Consider the following 19,564-nt stretch of genomic DNA (forward strand, 5'->3'; position numbering starts at 1 on the left):
TTAACTTTGATGTTTCAGTTTTCTGCAGTTTATCATGAGGAAAATAAAATCAGGAAAACGGAGGTAAAGCAACAGTGCACAGTGCACTGTGCTATCAGAAAGCACAGGAAACTTCATTTTCTCCAAGATGTCTAAGTTGGAGACTTGCAAACAGTCCATGAACAAGTCACTAACTGCTGTTAGTGCTCCCACTGCAACAGTGCAAACTGTACTGTTTCAACACAAAATCTAAAGCAATATCCAGAGGCCTCTCAAAGCGAGGTGTGAAGTGCGAATGAGACACTAACACAGACACACATCACAGACAGGCTGTCCCAGGGAGTCAAGTGAAGACTTAAGGCAACTGTCCAGTATTTCCAGACTCCGCAGTGAGGCCACTGAATGAAAGATTGCATTTGCTTCAAGTAACTGCATAACTGACTTGAATCTGTACTTGACTAAGACCGAGCTAGACAACTTCTATTGCCAGTTCCACCGTCAGGTATGTATTACTTAGATCCTTTGCAAAATCCCGTAGTTCTTCAGTATAAGCGTGTGGTACAATTACTTGAAATGATATCAAAACCTTATTAGCTTAGGTACTTTCTCAAAATATATTTTATGCTGAAAAGTCATGCCGTAATACTACTAATCATCGATGTAAACATTTTCAAAAATACATTTTTAAATCAAAGAGTTTATTAGGAAATGTCATAATAAAATATGCAATCTTTATATAAGTATGTCCTTTTAAAAATAAAACATGAAAACAAGAACATTAAAAATAAACCATGATAGAGGTAAATAAAATGAATTATGATGTAACTATTGTTCTTTATTTCTTGGAAGAATTTAAGAATTGGAGACCAGTTATCTTTTCAGGGTAGCAGCTCTCAAAGGCAGAACACTGTTCAGATCTCTCTTATTTTTCAATCTGTGCCATGACTAGAAAAGGAAAAAAGGAAAAATGTCAATCTTAGCATACAACTATACACAGAACAAAAGACGGAATTAAAAGAATATTAGTGGTGGTTCTATCTAAGTAGAAGTCTAGATTATGTTTATTTTTGTTTTCCAAGGCAATTATTCCCCAGAAAAGAACTAATTATTCAATATTCTTTAATATTTTATTCATTACTTTTTTAATGAGCACCCAGGTGACACAAAAAACTATGCGACAATAATAACATTACTTACAGATTAAATGATTTCATCTAAAATAGCAAAGTACTCAATTTGAATTTAAGAAGGGAAAATGACTGTTTTCTAGCTTAAACGACTGAAAACAGTATTTTTATGAAGGCAAGAGTAAATGTAAAACTTTGCATTTGCTCCTGGAAAATAGTGAAAGGGTTCTAAGAAATAACACTGCAGTTCTTGTTCATATGGTAAAACTCCAGGTCAGAGTTTTATGAGCACATTAGTTGTTCAAATAACTAAAAATACTGATTTTACAGCTAAATAATCCTAAAGGAAACTCACTTGCTACTAAGAACAAATGAGCAATAAGAAAAACAATGTTCTGCTTTGCTTGTTGTGAGGCAAGGCCTAATTTGAAGAGAACTTGCAGGAAACTACTTGCATTTTAATTACATGAAAGTCTGTGTGCTCAAATAATGAAAACAGTAGCATCTCTAATGTGTCTCCATTTTCTGACCTTTCCCTCCTATGAAGCTTCCTCTTCTGGTTCTTACATAGTTCTGTCAATGCACACTCACCCTCGCATCCATTGCAAACAGGTACCCACCTAGCAAAACTGATGAGTAAATACTGTGGACACAAACACATGCGTACATCTTTTAAGCTTTCAAACCATGGTGGGAGTAGCAGCCAAAGGAAAAGAGGTGTGATTTACACATCAGATCCATTCTCTATAATAAATGCCCTGGTATTTTAAGAAAGTAGTCCACTGAGTCATTTGTGAGTTTGGTAAGACCCCTATTAAAAATGCTGTTTCCACAAGAGTGGAACTCATAAAGGAAAAACAGAGTTAGCTCTCTATGGAGGAAAAATACATCTTTTTCCCCCCTCCTGTCACACTAGTGGCTTTACTCTTCTAACTTTATTCTTTTCATTTTAAAGCGTACTACTCCACCAACACCTTTAGAGTCAACATGATACACTGTTTACCTTTAAAAATTGATCCTTGATCATATCAAACTTCTGCTTTTCATGCACAGCTCTGGCAGTATTGGTTCCATCAAAAGGTTCTGCACCATGAAATGCACAGGTGAAAAAATTAGTACCACAGGGTTTCATTTTTTCCCAGCGCTGGGGATCAAACCTAGGGTCTCATATATGCTAGGCAAGTATTCTACCACTGAGCTATGTCCCCTGTCCAAGAACACTTTCAGATCAGGTTCAGTTATATGAAATTGCCAGGATGTCACAGCCTTTCACTTATAACAACGGCAAGTTCATATGGCTTAGCCTAGTATTTTTAAAATTTGATCTCGCTATGAGCTGTCTGATAAGGTAGATGGAATTCAAGTCAGAGGAATGATTAAGTCAAGTCAGGAACAACAAAACGGGTAAGATCTCCACAGAATTACAGATGGTCAAAGATCTATCCATAAAGAACAAAGCCCTCCATCTAGAGAGGTACAATGCCAGATGTTACAGGACAGTAAACTTAAACTCAATTTTAATTTAAAAGCTGCTCTTGTCCAGGAGGGAGAAGGTCTGGAACCTTTGGGTAGAGCAGCGGTTCTCGGCCTTCCTGATGCTCTGATCCTTTAATGCAGCACCACACGTGGTTAGTACTTCATAACTGTAATGCTGCTACTGTAATGAATCAGAATGTAAGTATCTGTGCGGTCTGATGGTCTTAGGTGACGCCCCCCGAAAGGTCGCGACCCACAGGTTGAGATCCACTGTAGTAGAGGTTCACTCCTGAAGAGAATGAAAGGCAATGAGTGTGCTATGGTGTGAATGGAGGTTTAGAAAGAGATCTGGGGAGAACAATTTCCATGAGGAATCTGCCAAAGAAGAGAGAAAAAGAGTTCCAAAAAGGCAGGACGACACAAAGCTCTTGTGTGCACCCAATATATGCTATTTTCTGTGTCTACATCCCTACCCCACGTAACTTCATCCACTCTACACAGCAGAGGAGCCCATATAGAGACAAGTGGCTGGACAAGACATAGAGATCAAGGGAAGTTGTTTTTTTTTTTCCCCCTCAAAATACAAAGGCTTATGCATGTCTTAAAGTTGAAAGAGAGAACGAAAGCCAAAAATCAATAGAGTTGCTGAAAAGAAAAGTAGCTAAGAGGGGAAAACCTGGAAAATCTGAAGAAAGCAAAGAAATGTGATAGAAAGTTCATTTTAGCCATATAATCTAAGGAGGTCCAAAATTCTGAAAATTCCTTTGTTTTGATATTTTTACAACTTAATTTTATTTTGTGTGTATATATATATATTCAGGTAAGGTATGCCATGGAATACAGGTGGCAGTGAGAGGACAATTCAAGCCATGTAGGTCCTTTCTGCATTACTTAGAAAGGCTGTGTTTAAAAGAACTTTACTGCACTGTCACAGCACTGTGCCGCTTTTGTTGTGTTTTTGAGTTTTAGTAGAATAAGGCCATGTGACAAACTGTACTGGACCACATCATATTTAGCACTTTATAAAAATGTTTACCTGTCAAAAGAACACAAGTAATTAAAATACACAGTCACTGTGCAACATTAGCAAACCAAATACCAAAGAAGATTTAAATTCATAGTTACGCACCCTTTTAAAATGTTGTAAAAAACAAAGATTAAAATATTCTCAATCGGTCCAGTATGGTGGAGCATGCCTTTAATCCCAACACTCTGGAGGCAGAGGCAGGTGGATCTCTGAGTTCGAGGCCAGCTTGGTCTACAAAGAGAATTCCAGGACAGCCAGTTACACAGAGACAACGTTAACATTTTTATCTTCTTTCACCCAAGGTTTTGAAAAAAAATCTTCAATTTTCATTTATGAGAGCATTTTCATTTATGAGAGCAATTTTCCTCTTTTTGTTAGGGGTACAAGTAGTGCTGGAGCTCCAACTAAGGACTCAGCATGTTAGACAGGTCTCTAGAAATTAGTTTCTCATTGAGTCAAAGAAAACGTCTCAAGAAAGTATTTTGTTGTGGGGACCACTTATAGTCAACATAACTCAAATACTAGATCAATGCAGATGACAAATTATTTTCTATCAAGCTGCTATTGATCTTTAAGGGCTGCAGAATAGGCGCAGGAGCTGAGCTGCGACCCTGAAGGGACGTTGTACGGCATATTTAAAGAGAGAGCAGGGTGGGCTTTACCGTTGTCCAACCACATTTTGACATAAGGGGTTAAGCAAGGGAGTGTCCAACAATCAGGACAGGAATGGGTTCCTGGACCCTGCCAGCAAGATGGAGACGCTGTCCTTGAGATTTTTGGATTCAGATAACTGTCTCCTAACAACAGAAGCTGATCCGCAGCTATTGGGAAGTCCCCAGCTCCTCTAGGGCCTGGGATCTTAATTTAGTCTCTCTCTCTGAGTAAATGGAGTCTGAGAATGAAATGGCAGTACTTAGATTAAGTTTATTTTGCTTGTTCCCAACAATTTAACTACATGTAAACTCATTTTACAGAATTATTTTCAGATCATCTTTAAAGTTAAGTCAACTTCGAAATACGTATCACAAATTACACAGTTTCAATCAACTGTTGTATACAGAATACATTAATGGCTCAAATATTACCAACTAAAATGTTCAAATTCACATTAGTATTTCTCACAACTAAGGAAATGTAAATGCTTTTGCAAATTAAAACTGTAAGGGTAGCTACATAAATAAGCTCAGAACATAAACACATTGCTTTAGCAGAAATACAAGTTGGAATTAGTATACTGTGATGATAGCTAGATGGCAGGCAGCAGTCAGGGGACACCTACCTTCGACACAGATGTATTTATTTCTCCATTCAATGTCATCAGGCCTTGGGATGGCTTTGGCTTCACGAACTGAAATCATCTGAGTGTTCCAGCTAAATGGAGAAAACAAAAAACAAGTGGCTGCTTTCCTAATTTATTTTATTCCATCAGTTGGAAAGTTGGCCCTGATTGCCTGACGGAACACTAAACCTTGCTTATTTATGTTTATTATGTGTAATTTCGCATACCTCTCCCATAGAGAGTTTAATTTCCAGGATACTGAAATACTTCTTTCACAGTTCAGCTAGTTCCTCAGTATATACTAGATAGTGAATACATGTTTACTAATAAGCAAATAGTAGAAAAATGTTTCTTTAAAGTTCAAGTAGTAAGACACATAAATGCCTACTGCTAATACCTCAATAAGATTTTTTTCATCAATTGAGAGGAAATCTTGTGGAATTTTCTTTTTCTGATAACACTGCATAATTTTCTTCAGGTACACCTTACAGAATTTGGCATAACTTTTTGAAAATAGCAGAAGCAAGAAAGAAAACAAAATTCATGTTTTCTGTTTTATTACGTTAGGAGCAGCAGTAGTGAACAAGATTTCATTCTTGCTCAAGCTGACCTTGAATTTTCTGTACCCGAGGACCCTGAACTTCTGATCCTCTGGCCTCCACCTCACAAGTGCCTGTAAACTGTTAGCATAGAAGCAACTTCACAAGCCTGCCTTCGGGTTGCTTAGCAGCCTCTGACATCATCACCTGCTGCTGCCACCAGAGGACCAGGATAAAAATAACAAACCCACCATCCTTAGCACTTGCTCTCCCTCTAGCGTGACACCCCTCCCCCTCTCTCTTACTCCCATTCTCCTTCCTCCCCGCCTTCCCCCCTCCCCCGGGGTGCCCTGCCCTTCCTTCTCTCCCCATGCTCCTACAATAAAGTTTATACCAAGTATGTTGTGTGGCACATATTTAACATAGGCAGTGCTGAAAATAAAACGTAGGGCATCATATGTTCTAGGCAAGCAGTTTACCACTAAACTATATTTCACATCCAAAAGTAAAATATTGAGTGAAACAATTTTGTCTGCATATTTGAATATAAAACCTATCTGCTCTACAGTATCTACTAATTTACATGATTTTTAAAAGATAATAAACATTTATATCTCTTAAGTTACTACAAATAAAAACATCACCTCGCCCCCCAGGAACACTCCAGTATACAAAATAAAATACATTTGAGAATAAGGTAAAATCTTTTTTTTTTGAATAAGGTAAAATCTTTTTGTCAACAGTATTTGTTTTTTTCTATTATATAAGCAAGCCAAGAACAACTATGGTTTGGGACCCAACAATACTCAACCAACTCTTGCTCTATGTATCAGAAAATCCCTAAGAACATAATCATGGGTCTTGTATGGAAGATTTCTAGAAATATGATTAATTTTCTATTTTAAATATATAAAAAATATTTTTGCTGTTTATTAAGTTTGATCATTGGAAAGTATCCTCCAAGCATGGTTTTCTATTCTTGCTTTGATCAGGAGCTGTGCAGAGCATAGGGTGGTGGCATGCACCTGTAACCCAGCACTCAGAAGGCAGAGGCAGGCCGATTGCAAATTCAAAGCCAGCTGAGAGACCCTGTCTCCAAAGATGGAGGATCAGGGATCTTTGGTAGTGTTTGCCTGGTATGATCAGACCTTGGGTTTGAACCCAGGCCAGGGAGTGGGTATGGGGAAGGCAACTAGTATGGAAATGCATCATCAGAGCTTTAAGTCTTTAAATGTACACGTTGATACACCTATATCTATTTATAAGTGAGTTATCAAATGAAGACATTCTAACAGTGATTTGTTTCTTAGAGCAAATGTAATAGATGTCTCAGGAACTGCACTTCTATGAGTTCCAAACAGAAAAGGAGGACTCTGCTCTATTACTACAAATGTTTCCAAGATTTTCTTTAAAAATAACAATGTAATTAGAAAAATTATATGACTACATACTGACTCAAACATAGTTAAATATTACATTTGTATCACTTTAAATTTATACTATTCAAGATCATTTTTTGTTTTTATTTTTTTCTTTTTTGTTGTTTTGTTGAGAAAAGGTCTTAGAAAGCCCTGCCTGTCTCAAATTTGCTATGTAGTCAAGAATATCCTTAAAATTCTGGTCCTGCTGCCTCTACTTTGTACTGGGAATACATGACTGATGCTAAAAGCTATAGCGCAGGCTTTCCTCAAACTTGTGATCCTCCTGCCTCATCCTTTTCATATTAGCTTGCAGTACCACAACCAAAAGTAACTTTTACTAACTCGTCTTTGTTGGGTTTTTGTTTTGTTTTTAAAAAACCGACTCTTAACTCCTAGATTTAAAGAATTCTTGCTTCAGACTCTGCTATTATGTCATTACAAGCATGTGCTACGGACACCTGGCTAAAAGAAAATCAGAAATTTTTAAATGAGCATATAAAACTACTGTAAAATGTATTATAAACATTCAAACAGCCCTGAGCAGTTAATTCTCTGTCTTTCAAGTAAAGAGGATGTTTTAACTGAATAAAATTCAGAAGAAATCCTTACAAAACATTTTAGCAGTTGCCAGAATTATTTTAAATGGTACCTAGTTCATTGCTTGATCATATTCTTGACTGAGCTCCTTCAATCAGTTATATGAAATTATTTTGTATAAAATAATGCACTTGGCAAAAGTACTGTATGAGGAAGTCTTAAAATCTCTTTCAAAACACTAACATCACAGCTAATATCATTTGACCCAGTAAGCTACTTTCTATTAATATGAACACAAAAGCCTTGCCAGTCCAACAGAACACCTACACACAGCAGAAATACATTTTTCTTCTGTGAATCTTTTCCCTTAACACTCCCAGATGTCTAACTTATATAACAACAGATACTGTTAATAAAGAATGTGGGTTTGGGGTTAGCGAGATGGCTCAGCAGGTAAAGACACCTGCCACCAAGCCTAAGGACCTGACCTTATCTGTATTTTACAAGCACATTTTATGTATACAAATTCCCTAAATGTGGCAAATTATTGCAATGACTAAATGAAACACACAGCAATCACTAACACATACTGGATACTAGGACACCACTATTAACAATACCTATCACAACATCTTTAAAAGTAAATTTAGAACACCATTACACCTTTAAAAATCTGTTTATGTCTCATGTTTCATATAGTTTTACATCTTTTGTCAATGATGCCTCGTTCATTCTCATCATTGCTACCTGACAATTTTTACTCTGGATTACTATTATTTTGTTTTTTTTTTTGAGCCTGTGTAGACCAGGCTGGCCTGGAACTCAGAGATCTGTTGGCCTCTGCCTCCCCAGTGCTGAGATTCAAGTCATATGCCACTATGTGTGCTAATTTGGATTATTTTAATTTTGTTTTTACTCAGCTTTCCTTTAGCACTTTTCTGACTCCTTTAACTTCATTCAGTAACTTCTAAGTTATTTTAAGGATCTCTGATCCATATTCAGAAACTCACAACCTCAGCCTCTGCATCAAAACTGTAGCAAGCACTTTACTATGTAGGACTGGACGACAAATGGAAGAAGCACAGAAACTCATGATTGTAAATTGCATTTCTTCTTTCATGTCCTATGTTTCTAATACAAGTCATATTTCTCTCTAATTTGCCTATATTATAGCAAAAAAAAAAAAAAAAAAAAAGGCAGTTCTACTGCTGTAATCATTATAGTTAAATGTGAATGTTGTCAAACTACCTGAAATCATTCTTACTAGCTATAAAATCTTTGGGTGTATTGCTTTATATCTCTTACTGACCTTTCTCTGTTGGCTCACTAGCAAAATATAAGCATACAACACAACTCCATATGGCAACTATGGAAACTAACTAGGGAACAGTTCTATCTACTCTGTTTAGATAGATTTTTCTACCTACTAATAGCTATGTTAGTGCTATTGCGCCCAGCTCCAAACACTTCAACATGTAAGCCTAAAGTCACTATGGCTCTTCTTCCAGTCATTCCAGATTAATCAAAAGGACCTCAAACCACCAGCCTTACTCTACTGGACTCAGAACTCCCCAAACAAGTTCTGCACAGTCTGATTATACATTTTGTTTCATGGTTATACATTGCCCTCAAATCAAAAAGAAAATAAAAGATGTATTTTTGATATGCATTTCATCCTAATACAACTATTTATTAAAATATCAATCATTTAAAAATTCCAAGTTTGTCTTGGCTGTATTTTTTTACTAAAAATTTTAAATTCCTAGAAAACAGATGTTCCAACTACATTCCATCTTCCTAGAAGTAAAACATTAAGATCCACCTAGGGCCTTCTAAAGAGTCCTCACCGTAAAGTAGTCACAGATGAAATAAAGCAAAACTCTAGTATATCAAGGCTAAAGAAATAGCCCAGAGGTTAAGAGCATACACTGTTCTTCAAGAGGACCCGCATTCAGTCCTCAGCATCCGCACCAGATAGCTCACAACTGCAACTCCAGCTTCAGGGGCTCCGGCTCCCTCTTCTGGACTCCATGAGCACTGCACCCTCACATGTACAAACTACAACAGATACACATACATACATACATACATACATACATACATACATAACTTAGACCTTTTTTTTTTTTTTTTTTTTTTTTTTTTTTGGATACAGGGTTTCTCTGTGTAAAAGAGCCTTGGCTGTGCTAGACTCTTTTTGTAGACCAAGCTGGTCTTGAACTCATAGAAATCCACTAATCTCTGCCTCCCAAGTGCTGAAATTAAAGGTGCGTGCCACCACACCTGGCAAAAAACTAAGTTTTAAAATGAGGCTTATTAAACCATGAATGTTTTACTAGCAAAGAATAGGAAATTGAGATCTTAATTGCTATTACCTGTTAGACGCTATAGCTCATAAATCTACTCATAGCACTGAAATTAACAAATGTAGCTTCTGACTAAATCTAGAGGATTCTCTTACATATGAAAGAACAAGGACAATGTAAAGTTTTACTTACTCAAATTCTGTAGCATAATATTTAAGAAAGCCCAGTAAGAGGTCCCCAAGACTTGATTCATTCTTTGAGAGGTAAGGAGGGACATTACATGGAGCATGGTGTACAAGGTGCAGCTGTACAGAAGTACTAAAAGATTCCTGTTGAAAGAAAAAGGGACAATACACAAAGCCATTTAAAACATACACTAAGAACTTTGCCAATCTTTATCTAGAGTCTTTGAAGACAGAAGCTTTCTCTGTACTGGCAATTTAGATATCTGAAGACTTTCACTAATGATCTCACCAGTACCTGGAGTAGAAAGCATATAAAAACTAAGATATTCTAGTGCTTGGCTTCAGTGTATCCTTATGGTACCAAAAAATGTCAAGCATAAGTCAAATTTCATTATGCATGCCATGATTCTCCTTAATGATACATACTCATAAGTATGTCTCTTTAATTACTTCTACAATGAAGGGTGTACTTTATGGATGAAGGAGATACTAAGCACAAATCAACAGCCTTCCCACCTGCCACTTAACGCTCTTCTCAAAGGCCACAAAAGCTTCAGCATATGAATAGTATAGTTGTTTTTTGTTTTTTGAGACTTTCAAGACTGTTTGATTTTGCTGGTTGTCTTAAGGAGAAATAGAATGATAGATGTTCCATGTGAGCCAAATTTGAAGATGATGAAGGGAAAAGAAGGAATACATACAAACAACAAACATTCAGCAAATTTTAATCAGAGGTATTTTCGAAGGAGTTATTAGCTCTGTGTGGTTTGTCTAAATAAGACGTTTATTAGAAAGAATATAAATAGGTGCTTTCTCTTCTGAAGTATTCATTTTCTTATCTGATTTTTCCTCCATTAGCAATAACTTTACATCTGAAATACACTAAATGAACAGGGCGATTTTTTAAGTAATGTTATTCGTACAGATTTTTTTTTTTAATGCAGGTTCTCTAGCCCAGGCTGGCTCAAAGTTAGTATGTAACTGAGGATAATCTTGAATTTCTGGTCCTCCTTGCCTCTATGTCCCAAGGAGTGCACCCATGTCTTAATGTGGTATTGGGGGTCCAAAGCAGGTCTTTGTGCATAGTAGGAGATCACTCTTATAAAACTGCATTTCAGTGCCCCAAAAGGGAGTCCAAGGTACACAGCGCCATCAACAATTAAAAAAAAAAAAGTTTTCATTGCCATTGAAGTTGAAATCCATTTTTAAAGGGATAGGGGGAACTACAGCAGCAAAACAACAACTAAAATAAATAATGTTCTTAACTCTGAATTACATCCTCCTTAGGTACATAGCTATCATTTCAATTGGTGACATCTGAATTACATGTTTAAAAACAACAACAAAAGGTTCTACCTAAATACTTAAGTGACAGCATAAAGAAACTAGACAATGTACCACTGTAGTCATCAGAGAGAAAATGTCCCCTTGTGTTAATACCTGTAATTCCATCATTAATATTTAACAATTATTGTGTAGTACTTTCCAACAAGATTGAAATGTACATCCCATCTTGCAGGGAAGCTCCTGAAGACAGAAAGTAAAATGCCTCAAAATAGCATCAGGAAGTATCTGGAACTGACCAGATTCATCAGGTCCTCCCTTCCCAAGAGTAAACATCACTCTCAGACAAGACTAGCCGCACAGACTGTAAACCAGCCAAGCAGCCTGGAAGAAGCAGAGACAAGCTGAATTGCCTGAAGAGACTGACCAACTGAGCCATCTGGAAAGGCCACTCTAACTGTTGAGCTGCCTGCAGGCTATGTCATACGCATCAAGTTTCCAGCTTTGGTCAGCTGTCACCCATGCTGGGGTGTGCCTTGGTGATGCAGCTGTCTTTTGAGTCATTTCTGTTACTGTGAGTAACTCCTCACCTAAATCCCTGCATGTAACCCCAAAAACCCACTTGGACTTCAGTGGTGTATGTTCTTTGGCCTGTCATGGGCTCACTATCGGGGTACAGAGATGTGTGTGTTGTGTCTCTCTAGGAAAAGTCTGTCACATAACAACAAGGACTGATTACTTTTCTCTTCCTAGAAGAAAATCTGTATCCCATTGACAACTGATAAGCCAGTAGACCTAACAGTGGGTTTAGCTTTCCACTTCCAACTGTAGTACGCTACATCACTAAATTCAAGCTAACTCTTAACTATCTAGCCAAAGATGGAAATGTGGAGAGACAGAAAAGCAGTTCTATTTTACAACAAAGCCTCAAGGAGAAGAAAAAGCAAATACATCATATCTCTACCCCACTTTGTCTTTTACTTTGAAAGTATTAAAAAAAAAAAAAAAAAAAAGAGGAAAAAAAAAAAAAAAAGAAAAGAAAAGGACCTGGGGCACTATTATTTAGAACTATAAAACATGTACTTTCTGACAAAACAAACATAATAAAGGTCAAATGTAAGAAAGGTGGTAGGTACAGTTATTGTTTGTCAACTAAAAAGAAAGGCAAGTTCCTGCTGAACAGCTCCTGCTCTGGAGGCTTTTTACTGATTTTGACTCCCACCATATCACTGTAAATTTGACTCAAAACAGAACGCACATTTTGTAAGTTTAAATATGTTTTTTTAGTAATCTAAAGAAAAAGATCAGCAACTCTTAAGATTAAAACTAAAGAGCTATGAGACCTACTCTCCTAAAATACTGAATGATCTGGAACAACAATCTGGTCAGTCTTACGTCTACTGTTCCTTTTGGCTTTATACAAGAGTCATGGCATGCTGACAGAAAAAACTGAAGGAGAAAGTCACCACGTAAAACAAAAGAAACCCAAAACTACAACAATAAAGCCACATACAATAAACAAAAAGAAACAACAATAAATTCATCACACCTAAAAGAAGCTACAAGTGCCAGGTTGTGGTGGCGTGCGTCTTTAATACCGGCACTCGGTAGGCAGAGGCACGTGGATCGCTGTGAGTTCAAGGCTAGCCTGGTCTACAAAGCCAGTCCAGGACAGCCAAGGCTACACAGAGAAACCCTGTCTTGAAAAACAAAATAAAAAACAAAACAAACAAAAAAGCTACAAGTAGGAATTAAATTTATCTGCAGAAATTCTCAATTTGGGGTAATAATTCACATTATGGAAAGACTCTGCTTAAGGAAAAAATACACTATTCTAATTGCTAAGCAGGTAAAGAACTTAGACTAAAAAATCAGAAGGAAAAGGAGCCTTAAAATTACAGGCTAGAATCAGTGGGAAAGCAATTCAAGCAATTACAGTCTCTGTGAATAGATTTTTCCAAATTAACATTTACTGCTACTTAATTTTTTCTTAATATAAGGAAGGTTTTTCCTCATTAGATTTTTAGAATACTCTTATTTTTAAAAATGTGTAATGATCTTCTAATTCCTGAGAGTATTTTCTGAATAATATGTAAATGTCTCTTGGATAAATATAATTTCCCATTTCTCCTTCATCAATGCAACTCAAAATACATTTAAAGACAACCCATGAGAAATATCTGACAGTCCCTTTGTACCTGTCTACCAATAACTTGAGCCACAAAAAAACTTGAGCCTCTCCACCATTTGAACAAAGCACTTTATCATGACATTATCACTTAGGCTGCTCTTTCTTTTTTTCTTTTTCTTTTTTAAGATTTATTTATTTATTTATTTATTTATTTATTTATTATAGTGTCTGCCTGCATGTTAGTTTGCACGCCAGTAGAGGACACCACATCTCAGTATAGATGGTTGTGAGCCACCATGTGGTTGCTAGGAATTGAACTGAGGACCTTTGGAAGAGCAGACAGGGCTCTTAACCACTGAGCCATCTCTCCAGCCCCCAGCTGCTCTTTCTTAAATCAAAGTAGTAACAGTTAGGAACCCTCTTACAAAACAGCTTTCAGAGGTAACACTATGTTTACAGTCTCTCATAGTTTTTCTGTCACATTCATTATCACAAGTGAACCAAAATGTATCAATTTTCAAAATTATTTTACCTCAGGATTTAAGGCAATAGCTTGAGAACATGAAGTCAGTCCTCAGAATCCAAGTAAAAAAAAGTTGCCCTTGGTAGCACATGCTACAAAGTGAAAGCCAACTTGGGCTACACAAGAGATGCAGTGCTCTAAGGCAAAAACAAAAAACAAGCAACAAATAAACAAAGGGAAAATATTTTGTAATTTCTGAAACTATGAAAAAATTTCCCATTGTAAAATGTTTTTGTTGTTGTAAATGTTTACGTCATTTGTAAGTTAAGAATCTGCCTTGTTATTTTTAAAAGTTCATATAGGAATAGGAGCCACATACAAGTAAAATAAAATGCAACATAGAAGTACAATTGTATCAGTGAATGCTGCAGTAATTTCCCCCCAGAAAACACGATGATGGGGGAATGATGGCTTCTAGAGCACCTATTACAACTATCCAGCTTGATAAATTACCGAAGGCTTTTCCATCTTTGAAATACACATCAATCTTACAAGTGTATTTATTTGTTAGGGATTAAATAAATTTTGTACCAAGTTCGGCACTCAGTAAGTGATGGCTACTATTAGTAAGAAACAAGGTGATTTGCTTGTTTTATCAGATAGACCACTGAAAAATGTTCTGCTGAACATTAACTTGATTTCATTTAACACAAATCCTATGTAAGAGGGGGCAGTAAGTTCTTATGAACATAAACACCAATCATACAGAAAATGTAACTGTAATTTAAATCATTAAGATGGCAACCTAGGCCATTCCTAATCTAGGGGACTCTACAGTTAGTTTTTTTGTTTGTTTGTTTTTCCTTTTTAAAAAAGATTTATTTATTTATTATGTATACAGCACTCAGCCTGCATGTGTGCCTGCCTGCCAGAAGAGGGCAAGAGATCTCATAGATGGCTGTGAGCCACCATGTGGTTGCTGGGAATTGAACACAGGACCTCTGGAAGAACAGCCAGTGCTCTTAACCTTTGCAGCCCTACAGTTAGCTTTTTGTTATTGGTGGTAGTTTTTTCTTTTGGTTTAGTCTGGCGCAACTTGCTCCCTCTTGTCTCTGTCTGCCGCACACTAGACTACCTATGCATCCCTTCCCTACCAAGTACACTTAGTGTCATTTAAGGCTGTAGAACTAAGTCAATACTTAATATACTTATCCACCACAGTCACAGAAACAGATTCATGAGCATGAGGGATAGAGTATAGAACCACAAGAAGTGAGTGTGAACAGTAATTGGGAGTCTCTTATGAGGGAAAAGTCGAACAATTAGAAAAATGAAACACAGCAGTAAAGAAAAATAGGGTGTTCATTGCTTCTCCCACCGCTAAGAACAGTGCACTAAACTGACGCTCCTCTGTTATATTGGCACAACGTTTCATACAGCACAGGGTTTCCAGTGAGATTTCCACAGATGTGCTTTCAATGTACAGTAAGAGATTGTTTTTTGAGGTAGGATCCTGCAATATAGCTCAGGCTAATCTCAAGCTCATAATCCTCCTAGTTCAGACTCCAAGTACTGGGTCACAGGTGTGTGGCACCATAACCAACTCAGAGGCTTTTAGATTTAAGTACTGGATTCTTTGTATGCCAAAATACATCACTTTTTAACATCAAAAACTGGGCCTTAGAGAAAAATAAAACTGAAACAATAAAATAAACTCACAAACATTATTTTAGACCATTCAGTATGAGCTAAAGTATAAAATATTTGTGGACAGGGGAAAACGTTTAAGAATAATAAAGAAGTCACTTCCCAAGCAGTGCCATTTGTTAAGCTGGTTTACCTGTCTTGCTATTGTGACATTTCATTCTGAAGGATGCTTGTGTTGTGGCTAACTGTTCAAGTCTGGTGCTGCCTGCTGTTCTTAGCCATCACAAAACATTAAATTCATGTAATTGGAGCTTCCTGCTGTTCCCCAGAAATGGTGGGAATGCTCAGATTGTATATGCCCTGAAGTATATTAAAATAAAAAGAAACTATTGCTACTATTTTAAAAGGACAAAATATTAAGCTACTTTTTCTTGTATACTTGCTATTTTCATTTTTTATATCTAAGAGCATAAAGACTGATTCCTAGCTATATTAAAAGCCCACTAGAATAATTCTTCATAATAGCAGAAATTTGTTTTAAAAAGAAACAGTCAGATGCCAAAAGTTCTTATCATAGTCTGTTCTAGCAGATGACCCACAGGATACTGGGAGACCATAGTATACTACTTGTGAAACCTCTATTAGGCATATATGTGCACCATAACAAGTAATATTCAAATATAGGTATTATCATTTTACCTCACTTATTACAGATTCAATTAAATTGATGTATCTCAAGCATACTTTTATACTTTATATACAACAATAAATAGCTTGTTTGGAAACCAAGCATACAAGCTACATAGGATATTCTCCTTTGTAATGTGCCAATTAAGCTTTTTAAAAATCTCCTTTATGTATGAAATCTATAACATATATGAAACAAGCCAACATTATATGGTTTCAGATATTTCAGAAGGTTGGCTAAACATTCTAAAGTAGCTATACTATTATTTAAAAAAAAAAAAATCACAAAGCCAGGTGCAGTGGCGCATACCTGTAATCCCAGCACTCAGGAAGTAGAGGCAGGAGGATTTCTATGAGTTCGAGGCCAGCCTGGCCTACAAAGTGAGTCCAAGACAGCCAAGGCTACACAGAGAAATCCTGACCCAAAATTAAAAAAAAAAAACCAACAACAACAAAAAATCATGAGCAATGATGACAAACAGAATAAAGAAAAATTGTCGAGAAAAAAAAATATGAGAACACTAAAAAAGCACCAAAATGCTTATAAATTATGGCTATGCACATTATTTCATCTAGGTTTCTCTCAACCAAAATAGTATATACTAAATTTCTGCTAGGAGGCACACTTCATTTTCTATTAATATCATCAGAATTCCCTTTTTGTCTGATTGTTTTTCAAGACAGGGTTTTTGTTTTGGGGGGTGTGTGCGCGCGTGTGTGTACACCCTTGGCTGTCCTAGAACCAGCTCTGTAGAACAGGCTGGCCTCGCACTCAGAGATCTGCCTGCCTCTACCTCCCAAGTTGCTGGGATTAAAGGTGTGCACCACAGCACCTGGCCAGAATTCTTAATATTGTGCAAGCAAGAGAGTGTACTACTACTGTTACTTTTTGGTGTACTGTTGAACAAAATGATGTGAAGTGAGAAAAGATTATCCAATTACTCAGCTTAATTTTTCCCTCAAAATATAAATACACTAAAACAAAAGTTTTCTGAAGTACTAAACACAAATGCTGTAAAACTATATAAAATAGTATGAAGAAAGTTGTAATAAGGTCAAATGAGCCCTGGCCAACTGAGTATACATGATTCATATTAGTGATGATCATACATATCATGCAAGAAAAATTCAAACATCAACATAACTGACAAGATCATATACCAATAATCAAAAAGTACCAGAATATTCTGAAAAAGTGAATAAAATATTCAAATGTTCTAGAGGCCAATGCTTGTCTATATAAAAATATGTTATTATGTATTTAGCTTTATAATTTTTATATTCACATTACTACTACATATAATAATCCATATATAATTGACACAATACATAGTATAATAATTTATAAGAAGCACTTACTGGGTAAATTTTTTGGAGGGATGGAAGGATGGGTTCAGGTAGGGCTATAAAAAGAAAAAGTTTAAAGCTTCTGTGATTCACATGATTCATATTACAATGCAAAATTCTGTCAGTTACAGCCCTGGAATGAGACCACAAGGGCTGATACTAAAATTCAAGTTTTCATGAATTTCAATGGAAACTAGCTCCTAAATTTTTTAAATCATCTAAGTTGATAATTTAAGGTTTTGTTAATGAACTATGTTCCTTCCTATATAAATCAATGTTTTCTACAAGGTTTTAGAGTACGAGTCGACCAATAAAGGTACACAAGTCATTCAATTAAACACCAAACACAAACAAAATAGGCAAGACAAAAGTTCTACAGATTTTGAGAGGACAGTAACATGAACATGACTATCAAAACATGTAATTTTAAGAGTTCAGTGTTCCTAAACCATCAGTTTAATGCTCCCGTCTCATTAGAGAACACTGTTATCACTACTGTCCCTTCATTTTTAAATTTCTATTAGTAAGCAATACTAAAATTATAAGAAATTTGAGTTATTTAAAAATCAAAACCAAAGTCACATCCAACTTCATCATAACATTGCTTAAAGACCACCTCAGAAAGAGTAAGAAATCTACATCAGAAGATTTACACAGTCGTCCTAGAAATATAGATAAAATATATCACAAGGGAATCATTATCCTGTTACCCTCATTTAAATTTTTTCTTTCTTTCTTTTTTTGTTTGTTTTTTGATTTTTTCATTTAGGAAGGTTTGACACAAACCAGAGTGGCCTCAAACTCAGTATTGAGGTGAGAATGACCTTGAATTTGGAGTCTTTGGGCCTCCACCTCCCAGTGCTAGGATCATAGAAGTACACTGTCACAACCATGCTTTGCAGAGTTGGGAATAAAACCCATGGCTCCATGCATGCTAGGAAAGTACCTTGCCAACAGAGCTACATCCAATCTCATTAAATATGTAAATAATAATCTCAACATAATTATGTGATGTAAAAGGCAAAAGATCTGTTATTCACATAACTAAAAGATGTGGAATTTGAGAAAATACAAATGCTTTAATTCCAATATGTCTTTCATATTAGAGACCAAATACAGCAGCATATAATAGTTTGTACTCAAGAAGGACTCTATTGTATATAATTGAAGCTCAGTAACACAGAATATCCAATACTTTGCTACATAACAAAAAATTTTAAAAGATCTCTGCACGACATCTACAAACACGTAATTAAGCATCGTGGCCAATTTATATGGCCACCAACTGTCATTTCTAAAATGTAGTATAGAGTAGAATGATATATTTAAATTTCCCTTTACATGATTCATTCCTAATTTGAAAATTATGATAAAATAAAATTTTGCAATATGAACATGTGCAGAGTATGAATGGGATGACTATAAAGAGGAAAAGAAAAATACGTAATTGACTACTTACCAAAATCACCCTTCTGAGTATTGTTATATACACAGTCACATATACTTTCCCCAGAAGCAACCTGACATTTACCATTCTACAAGACCTTCCATGTAAACTCAAGCCTGGACACTTTAATTCTACATGTCTTGATAATTTTCACAAAACATTTAATGGCTTCCTAATAAAAATTGTGATTTTCTTATAACCAATTAGTTTACTCAAAATTAAATAATTTACTTAAAATAAAAAATTATTTTATTTCATTAAATACTTCATAAGTTAAAATTATACAACAAAAGATGAAGACAAAAATTTTTTTTTTAAATCAGAGAATTTTTATCACATTCTAGAACCATTATTTGGAATAACAGTGGAGAAAAATACCAATCATTGGGCTTAGAGTCATTCAAAGGACAAAAGAGCCTTTAGAAACTAAGGAATTAGAAGGTTTTAGAAGCAAAGATGCTCTAGTGGCCTGAGTGAGGATGGTCTCTATAGACCCTTCATGTTTGAATGCATCCCAGTTGTTGGGACTGTCTGGGAAGGATGAGGAGGTATTGTTGGTGAAGGTGTGTCCAAGGGGTGGACTCTGTGCGCCTGTCTCCTGCTTGTGGATCAAGATATGAGCTCTCAGGTATTCCTGCTGTCATGCCTTTGTTCCACTATCATGAACTCTAACCCTCTAAAA

The 19,564-nt window shown here is 36.0% G+C and overlaps 1 protein-coding gene across 4 annotated transcripts in view; it reads right to left on the reverse strand.

Annotated features, from left to right (window-relative positions):
• Positions 1 to 476: 476 nt before the first annotated feature.
• Tent2 (terminal nucleotidyltransferase 2) overlaps positions 477 to 19,564 on the reverse strand; it is a 50,247-nt gene continuing 31,159 nt past the window's right edge. For 3 of the 4 annotated variants that reach the window (XM_051172582.1, XM_051172584.1, XM_051172583.1), the window contains exons 11-15: positions 17,448 to 17,491; positions 9,884 to 10,020; positions 4,889 to 4,980; positions 2,110 to 2,189; positions 477 to 924 (exon numbers count right to left, since the gene is read on the reverse strand). In XM_051172582.1, the coding sequence (XP_051028539.1) occupies positions 850 to 924; positions 2,110 to 2,189; positions 4,889 to 4,980; positions 9,884 to 10,020; positions 17,448 to 17,491 (428 nt within the window). In that variant the 3' untranslated portion in view covers positions 477 to 849. Of the gene's footprint in view, positions 925 to 2,109; positions 2,190 to 3,152; positions 3,841 to 4,888; positions 4,981 to 9,883; positions 10,021 to 17,447; positions 17,492 to 19,564 lie in introns of those variants that run through there. The other variant, XM_051172585.1, reaches the window with a different exon arrangement.

This window comes from Acomys russatus, chromosome 30 (assembly GCF_903995435.1).
Source record: "Acomys russatus chromosome 30, mAcoRus1.1, whole genome shotgun sequence".
Classification (NCBI taxonomy): domain Eukaryota; kingdom Metazoa; phylum Chordata; class Mammalia; order Rodentia; family Muridae; genus Acomys; species Acomys russatus.